Here is a 9,449-nt window from a genome sequence, read left to right as displayed (position 1 = left end):
TTGCTTCTCCGCTTCAGGTATATACAGACAAGGAGGACTACCTTGATTCATGTTTGCAAATTTGATTTAGCATGAAATGTACTCCATATCAACAGCACTTGACTATAACAACAACAACATTAGGATCCATAGCACATAACAACATGAACAATTAAATATGCCAGTGAATTGCTAATGCTGCCAGAACATCTACTCCATGTTAATTTTTCAAGTTAAAGATTCCAGAACATGAACAATTGTTTCAGCACATGACAACAATTGTTGATTTTTCTGTAAGCTGATGCTATCATGCTACTGTATGTTTTATCATTCCAATTCATTTTTCTGTTTGAGTTTACTGAGGCTTGCTCCTATGCCATATCGTGAGCTGATCGACAAATCTCTTTTTCTGAGTTACAGTGGTTGGTACTAAACTGACTGCTACTTGCAGTTAACTGTAGCCACAAAACTTGAGCTTCTAGAGTTTGAGAACTGCATGAAGAAGCAAGCAGAGAACTTGGTGAATTCGCTGGATGTCATCAGCGGAAGGCTGTCGCAGCTGGAGCTACTGCTGTAAGCTTGAAAGATCCATTGGAGAGCTACGGAGTGACATGATGGATTACCACGGCAAAGCAAATCTCAACTTCAGTGGCCTTGAAAAGCATGTGAAAGAGGTATGTCTTGTTCTATATTAACACAGGGACACAAAATTATTGGTGAGCATTGAGTGCCAAATCCTTAAATCATTAAATCCATAACCATGCTTAATTACTTACAACTGATGTACTCTTGTCTTGTGGATGCAGATCACCGAGAATGTGTACAAGGAGCTGGAGTGAAGCACCAAGAACCTAGGCTTCTCACTACCATACCCGCTCGTTCCTTTCCTTGTCTACCTCGTAAGAATCATTGTGCTCTGAATCCTCAAGTATCAACTGAAAACTGCACTGAATCTGACTTCTCCAATGCTTTAATGTTTGCAGTGGTACAGAAGCACCGGTTTTGGGCGACGAGCCAATGGACCTGGAGTACAGCTGGGTGATCACCCTGGAGGTGAACGAGCTCGGCGGATCGATCGATCGGACCTGGAGTTGGGGACGCGCGCGTGGATCGATCGGAGCTGGAGGCGCACGCGTGGATCATGTGGCGAGCTAGGCCACGCGCGCCTCCTGGATGGGGAGGATCGATTCTTCGGGGAGGAGCTGGCTGGGGGGAGGAAATGGCCGGGGAGGATCGATTCCGGTTGGGATGAGGAGCTGGCCATGAAGGATCAACCCCGATGGGGGAATCGAGATGGGGATCTAAATTTTTGATAGGGGTATCGACTTATTCACCTGGTCGGAAGATCTCCCCGACGTCTTATATTTAGAACAGAGGGAGTATGTATTAGAGCCTGTTTTATATTTTGGTATATTTTCGGTGTATGGAGCAGTACTCCAATCGGACTGCCCCCTCTCTAGTCTCTCCTTAATTACCCCATCGGTGTAGGCAACGTTCCAGCCCAAACATCAACACTCTTTTTTTTTGGGCATGCCAAACATCAACACTTGGCACAATGTGAGACCCGCTGGCTGATAGAATCGGTGCGATGGGTCACTCAGGTGCTAATTTAGTTAGTACTAAAAAACTATTTAGTACTTACTCAAAATCGGTTTTCAAGTACCGACTTATGTATCTGCTAGAGTTGGTCTCAAATACTTATACTAGGTCAATGAGCATTCTCACATGCTATCACTTTGGCATCGAAAATCTATTCTATTCTATGATGATATCTAATTTATCTCAAACTACAGTTAGATCATATTGGCAAATGTGTCACAGTATCTCACAGCAGCTCAATTTGCTGCAAATGTTAACTTTACACTGGCCAGGGGTCTAATTTATCTCAAACTACACTTAGATCATAGTAGCAAATGGGTCACAGCATCTCACAGCAGCTCAATTTTCTGCAATTGTTAACTTTACACTGGCCTGGGGTATTGTCAGAACAAGTAGTATTACATGGGATAATGCAGCCATGCTAGTGCTACCCTAAAATCTCATACGATATCGCCTCATACTATTCATCCACTGCCAGTCAACGCCACCTTGTGGAAAACCACCTTGGGTTTCCACATGTACAGCCATAGGGATCATCTCCACTCCAGCCTCAGGATCCAAGTCAACTCTAGCCCTATGTGCACGTACAGTTTTCCACCAAGCTCGAACACTCCTTGAGCAAGAAGCGAGAAACATGAAAGGGCAGAGGACCGTATTGCGGCAGATGACCTGTGTAAGGTACAAATGTAGCCACCACATAAAATTAGATTTAAAGCGCAAAACCAGTTATGGAGCAAAGAAAGATGATACAACCTTCAGCACTGAAAATGACCATGTCCAGGAATCACACCCAGAACTATCATATCTGCCCAAAGGAACAATTTTCAGTCTTCGAGCACAATACAGGCACAAGGTCTTGCGGATGGTAAAGTTCAGCATCTGTAAACAAAATATACTGAGCAAACAGAATGGAGCGAAGAAATGTCAAGTCATATTACAGAAATTACAAAACATTACCTTAGGATATGCAAGCATCCATCCCCACATGATGACAAGAGCAACAATTAACACTCCTGCTCCAAGCGCAGATAGTTGGGGTGCAAACTGAAGCATAACAACACCGCAGCAAGCGCCCAAAGCAATTCCAAATGCACATAGCACTAAACCTAAAACCGAAGCATGGCTCGCTAACCCATTAGATTTTGATGCGGCAACTGCCAGAGCAATTGTAACAACACCTAATGGCAGATAAAAATATGGCAGCATGTACAGAAACCTCTGCAACGCAACAGAAAAATACGCCTGCGGTGCTACAGTATGAGCGGCCCACAAACTGAGGACACTAATGGCAGTGAGAAGAGTAGGGGAAACTGCTTTCAGGACATCAATTGTTTTATCTTCGTTGAGAGGAATAAAGGCCCGTCCGCATGTTGCAAAAGAGTTGGAAAGCATCTTACGGAAGCCCTGTCATGGTTTGGCCTAATTATCAGTCAAAAATCACAAAAGTTTGATCTCGAAACATGTAGGCAGCTGGATTTGCAAGAAAGTACAATAAATGATGTTCTATTGAGTGAATGCACAGTCAGATATAGCAATCACATTGTTGAGAAAGTAATCAGAAGACATTGAGCAACAAAAGATTCTAGATAGAATCTTGTTCACACGTTCTATTAGATACCCTCCCTATATAAAAAGGGTTTTACTTTGATTTAAACGACATAACATATCAATCGCTTTACCTCTTTAGCATATGAAAACTAGAAAATGTAGATATATATACATATATACATTAAGTAACAGCAAAACCAGCCCGGTGTAGCAAAGTAACTATTATTAGGTCTAATAAAATAAGCAACGTAACAAATATTAGATGTAATATGATTTTGAAGTTCAAAGCATAAACCAGTATATGACCTAATAATTGTAGCAATTTTTTTATCACTAACTAATATATACTTTATTTCCAAGTGATAGCAAAAGGAGCAAAGGACCTACAGAGGTACCCTTGAAAATTTTGTGGTATTCCCGTGATCCTTCTCTGGATTTAAGGTCTTTTCATGATATTCCAAAACTAAGCAAGACATTAAGTTACTTTTCTGAAGACATCAATAATGTATGCAGAATGAATTATCTCTACTATAGAATCAGACCACCAGATCAAAAAAACAAATCACAGCCCAAGTGGTGCTATAAGCGGGAAATCCCATTTATTTAATTGCATGTGGCAGGTGTTACAAAAAATGACATACAATCAAGTGGCAGAATATAAGCAGAAAATCTCATATTTATTTAATTTCCAACTTCCTAAGAGATTAAATCTTAAGTAAACCTATCTTTCACTCATTTACCATTAGCACCTGACAATTCAAGAGCTCAGTTCTAGGGACCAAGAGTAGAAAATAGATAAAACTCTGTAATAATGTCTACTGGCACCTCAAGAGTTTCCACACTGCAGTTACAAACTAAGAACTTAAATCCTAACCAAAAAAAAGCAAGTTATTATCCGATTCCTTTGGCGTTTCATAGAAGCAGGGGCAAGGATGTTGCTGAGTTCACAATCTGCCAGAGGCGATTTAGTTCCCCCTCAGCAGCTATCCATCTGAGCAAACATGGGCACACCGCTGCTGATTCCCTCAAATGAGTTCAAGCAAGCAAGCCCTTGCAATCTCCACACAGTTTCGACATTTGTCTAACCCTAATCCCTTGTACTAACAGAATACTACCAAAGTTAACGATTATAATGGAAGAATAATTTCCATACATGGTGCATCAAGACTTGGCCAACAATAATATAAGGGGCTTCGGGTGGTAGAGAAATGCCAAACAAAATGTATGACAACGTCATGTAAGGTAAATAAGTAGTTCAGGGGCTAGGAGAAAAATTATTATAAATCTTAGTATATCTTTTTATAATCATGAAAAGTCTAATCAGCATTATGAAGGAACTCTTGTTAAATTCATGACATTGCCATATGACCTAAAAATCTTCCAGGCATTTGTGTTTTAAACTTTTAATGCTTAGTGTACGTTCACTTATCGGTTCACTTATACATGAATGACAACAAATGTAAGAAATCACAGAAAATCGAACCTTTTGGTCTGTATCTTGACTAATCTCTGGATGAGTATACGCTGCCCTCTGAGGCTTGGTACTTCTCCGCCCATCGAAACACTCCCAATAAATCATACGCATGATGAACTTCAGGCACTACAAGACACAAAAACAATCAGTGCTGAGAAGGTGCCAATATAGAAAAATAGTAACAGATAAATGGCAAAAATCTAACCCTCGGATACGCAAAAAAGCAGCCCCAGGCGCAGAAAAGAGTGATCACAAGCAGATAAGTCCAAAGCACCATCGGTCCGCGCGTTGTGTGTGAGATGATCATGACGGCCGAGGCTCCTAGCCCAATACCATATAGACAGACAAGAAGAACCGCAATAGAAGCAAAATCGGCAAGACCATTACTCTCAGACGCACAAAGTGAAAGAGCAGCTCCAATTAAAGCAATCGGCACACATATATAAGGGGAGATAAGGAGCATCTCCTTTGCGAGTCTCCCTTTCGCTAAAGGTGCTAGAGTATCAGATGAGTAGGTACTGAGAGCAGCTATCATTGTAAGCACTGAGGTCGATAAAACCTTCATCACAGCAATGGTTGCCTTTTCGTTCAGTGATAGACCAGGATTGTTCGGGTCAGGATCACCTTGTTGGTTCAATGATTCCTACAAAACAACAAAGTTTATAAGCAACTGCACATTTGGTCACTAGCTGTAACTCGTTGCTTACAACAATTCGATGAACATAAACATTGAAGTGATCGGTTAAATAAAAATCAGTGGATTGCATAAGTTTATAGATACTAATATATGTATATTACTCAAAAATAAAAAATATTTTCGGGGGAAATAAGTATGTACAGCCAATAGGAAGACCAACAAAAAAAAGGCAAAAAAACATCAAATAGAAGTAAACCTGAGGATGGTTCAGGAACTTAACCAAACCTCAACTGAACCCACATAATTGATTTCGACAAACCAAACCTAACTAACCCACTGGGATTTCTATTCAGACCCAAACCAAACTAAACCACATCCTGGCACAACCTAAATTGAACTGAACTACAGTTCCCCGCTAGTTTTTGTGTATGGGTCAACAACGGTTCCCCACCAGGCTGGCATAGAAAAAGTAGGCTAACTCAGGGAGCGACAGAGGCGAGCGAAGGCCAAGAGCGTTTGGTTTGGTCTCTTACTTGCTGGGAGTTCGAGGCAGCAAACCCATATCAAGAACAGGTTATGCACCCATAGTTGCAGACATAACGGATCAAAACCATTTGAGCCCATAACCAGTCAAACCCAACTGCTTCTTCGACAGAACCAAACTAAACCGAACTACTAGAAGGATCAGCCCTGTACAACCTGGACATGAAGCCCAGAATAAAAAACCGAACCATCCAACTCAGTTAATCAAGAACCATTCCCAAGACTAAATAGAAGGATCAAAGCTGCAAAATTATTACATTGCAGAAAGACCCATGACAGCTCTATAGTCAAGGATGCAAAAAGAAGATGTACAAAAATTTGGATAAACGTAAGTTGGAGCATTCCTTCAAAATGCAAAGTTTTCATACGTCTTGCATCAACATATTTGTTTCCCTGGATTCCACTTAGGCAGCTCGGCAGAAGGAAACAAGAGCAATTCCAGGAGATCCTCAAGAGTATGTTCGGAAGGATTTGGTAGTCCAAGCATGCAGGGAACAGTTGTTAAGTAGTGGACATTTTAAAAAAAAAAAGCAACTCCAGTAGATTCCCAAGAGTTCAACAGAATTTGATAGTCCAAGCATGCAGGGAACATCTATTGTAATGGTCATTTTTTCACTATAATTACTACCCACAAATCTATCAACCTAGCAGTCTGCCTGCGAGTCTGCATGCGAGTAACAAATACCTGTCTAGACAGTTCACCGCGTATGGTTAGCCCGACGCCTCCGATATTCTGAACATTTGCAGTGATATCATCAAGTTCTTCATCCTGCTGCCTAAAGGAAATTCGGTACAAGCGTCAAAGTCATGGAAACTATGTAAACTTTACAGTTCTAACTCATAGCCCATTGCCACATCAGCACATTATTTCAGAATTGCAAAAACAACTCTAAATAAAAAAAATTGTGTAGCTTATGCAAAGAAGTAACTACGGTACATGAAAATGGGCACACAAAGATAAAATGATTCTTGATTAAAAGGTTTTTACTATTATCCATGAGGAGTGCCATGTGTGTATTCATGCGCTATATAGGGTATGCCAAAAATGGTTAGCATGCTCATGGTGGCACAAAACACTGGCATTCAGCAGCAGTAACAAACTAGTTCAGCAACGCAACAAACACCACCCACTTATGAAAATGAGAATCTTGATAATATATTCATTTTTTGGAGCGAAATAATAAGATGCTTCTAATCAACATATATGTATTGTTTGTTACATCAAAGTAAGATTAAGCATACTCACCTCACATGTAGAAGATGTCTATCTGAAGATATATAGTCATTGTTATCTTGGGAAGAACGATGGATATTTCTTCTCAGCTTCTGATGTGTTAGTATTCCTGATTTGCGCATTCTTTTTTCAACAGCACACCTGACATCACCAACCTATACGTATTTGTCCAAATGTAGGGAACCCCAAATAAATAAATTTCATACTGTCAATCATAAAGATAAGAACATGATAACATAGATATCATTGTCATATCTGTCTTTTTTTCCATATCATGTGAAACCATATTCAAATGTCACTCACGCATGCTCAAGAGTACCATAGTTTTCTTCAAAAAAAGGGAGAGATGTGCCGCATTGGTAATTCGATGCGATAACAACAGAAATACTGAAGAAAATCTGTAGTATAGTTCATTAAGAACCAAACCTCAATCAGTTATGTTGTTATAACAAAGGAGAAGGGAGTAAAAAAAAATGATGATGCAATAGAAAGAAATACCTGATCACGAACAGAGCGAGTAAGCTCCCGTCTCCTTGAGAGTTCAGCTTCATCAAGTCCATAATATGTTGGATCTCTTGATGCAACTGAAAGCGTCCTCTCCAACTCAACCACCTTCAACATACATAAAAACAAGTCCAAAATAAGTAATTAAGTATACTGCTGCTCCCATTGAACTAATTAAGTAAACAAGTCGAGAATAATAGGTTGGATCTCTTAACTAGATAGATGCCATTACAGCCACTTAGCCCCACACACTGACCAACATACACTCATATTTCCATCATACGTAAGTATACATGGTGGGCCCACCAAAATCAGGCTTAGACTAGACTTTTCGCTCCCAAATGCGTTCAACTGATCCAATCCACAGCTCTGTATCCCTGACCCAACACTAGACCGTGGCAGCAGAAGAAGCCAACCATGGGCTTGGCAGCGGCAGGCGCCAGCAAGCACCTAGTTCCCACACTCCCTCCCCCTCACGAATCGAAATGCCCGAGCACAGAGGAACACGGCTATGGAGCACAGAGCGGACATGAAGGAGCAAAGCGAAACAGTTTCGCCGCATGTGTATCCTTCGATGGTCCTGGAAGCTGCAGGCTGCTCCGCAGGGAGCTCGACGCTGCTCCCATTGAAATTTTATACTCGATATATTAGATGCAAAGAAAAATCTACAAAAGCAATGACCATGGACATTGTTTCTTCTGTGTTCCTCGTACCTTCCACTCAATGTGATCACACTTGGCAAGAACATCTCCTATTAGATGAACATATTCTTTGGTGTTTGAACCAAGTTCCTGCCCATGATGGAACCTGATATGCATCTGAACAATCTGTAAAGAAAAGGTCATTATCCTCAGCCCCATAAGAAGAGTACAGAGGATACATTTAGGTTGCAGATCAGATTTATCATCAGGAAAAACACCATAAATGCATGCATATTATTCTGAAATTATAACACCCTAACCCTAGTAAATCCTCTTCTGAACTATCCAGTCGAAGATGGAAGGACCCGTTAAGAGAGGTATCTGTAAACTGTATCTGGTATACATATTCTACAGAACTCCTAAACAACCTAGTAACAAAACCTTCCTGGCACACAAAATGTTGCCGTTAGCATACAGATTCCGCAGAGAGGAGGAGGGGCATTACCAAGCCATAGATACCATCAAGGGTTGTGTAGAAAGAGTCCGCCGGGGAGGACGTGCTGACGAATCGGCGGGAGGGCGATGCCGTGCTGAATTCGGGGAGAGCCTGGAATCGGCGCAGATTAGGCAAGATCGAGGCGGTATACCTTGGGAAAACCTGCGGCGTGGGAACGGAAGGGGCCCCTACCTCGTGCTCGCGAGGGAGATCTCGTGCCATCGTCGCCGGCAGCGGCGGCGAGAGCGGCGCCATCCCTCTCCCCCGGAAGACGATGCGCAAAGGACAAATGGGTCTGTGCCTCTGCCTATATAGCGTTGGATCTGGGCTGGGACAGCTGGCCCGAATGGAATATCGGCCCGCTGCGGACCCTCCGAGCCCGCCCGAGTTTGGCCCGAATGGCGCGATCGACTCGCTAGAAGCCCAATGTGGTTCTAGAGCCGCACGCGCTTGCCGAAATGATGGATTGTTGTTTGGTCTAGTCTGCTAGCTGTCCGGTAATAACCCTAGCTATTAGGGTTTAACTACTCCAGAGGCGATTCTCTCCGTCGTGAGTCCGTTTCGGTACCGATCTCCGCCCAATGCCTCTCTGACCCGAACTCACGAGGGTGCTAGGGCTGATTAAGGGGACAGCTAGCCTGTCTACACGGCCTTGGTATTGCTTGGCGGTTAGGGTTTTGGAGAAGGGCGAAGGGAGGTTTGAAGCTGAGGGTAATCCATGTCGACATCTGGAGGGTCTTCGGGCGTGGGGAAGAAGGATGAAGACGAGGAAGCGCTGGCTAGGGCTTTACAGA

At 42.2% G+C, this 9,449-nt stretch overlaps 1 protein-coding gene across 1 annotated transcript; it reads right to left on the bottom strand.

Moving 5' to 3' along the window:
* Positions 1-1,855: 1,855 nt before the first annotated feature.
* LOC124660570 lies at positions 1,856-8,929 on the bottom strand. The gene is made up of 11 exons (XM_047198391.1): positions 8,848-8,929; positions 8,665-8,766; positions 8,232-8,345; positions 7,513-7,626; positions 7,027-7,169; positions 6,466-6,556; positions 4,806-5,243; positions 4,610-4,726; positions 2,536-2,982; positions 2,332-2,457; positions 1,856-2,247 (listed from the first exon to the last, which is right to left on the bottom strand). The coding sequence occupies exons 1-11, from the start codon at positions 8,908-8,910 to the stop codon at positions 2,011-2,013; spliced, it is 1,992 nt and encodes a 663-aa protein (XP_047054347.1). The 5' UTR covers positions 8,911-8,929; the 3' UTR covers positions 1,856-2,010.
* Positions 8,930-9,449: the final 520 nt, after the last annotated feature.

Source organism: Lolium rigidum, chromosome 6 (assembly GCF_022539505.1).
Source record: "Lolium rigidum isolate FL_2022 chromosome 6, APGP_CSIRO_Lrig_0.1, whole genome shotgun sequence".
NCBI lineage: Eukaryota > Viridiplantae > Streptophyta > Magnoliopsida > Poales > Poaceae > Lolium > Lolium rigidum.
This window is presented reverse-complemented; position numbering and strand designations above follow the sequence as displayed.

Bases quoted from the DNA above. Each gene is read 5' to 3' on its own strand.
- LOC124660570 (XM_047198391.1), bottom strand. From the start codon at position 8,910: ATGGCGCCGCTCTCGCCGCCGCTGCCGGCGACGATGGCACGAGATCTC. The intron at 8,767-8,847 runs GTAGGGGCCCCT...CGCCGATTCCAG, and splicing joins ATCTCCCTCGCGAGCACGAG to GCTCTCCCCGAATTCAGCAC. The intron at 7,170-7,512 runs GTATTTCTTTCT...AAATACGTATAG, and splicing joins CTCGCTCTGTTCGTGATCAG to GTTGGTGATGTCAGGTGTGC.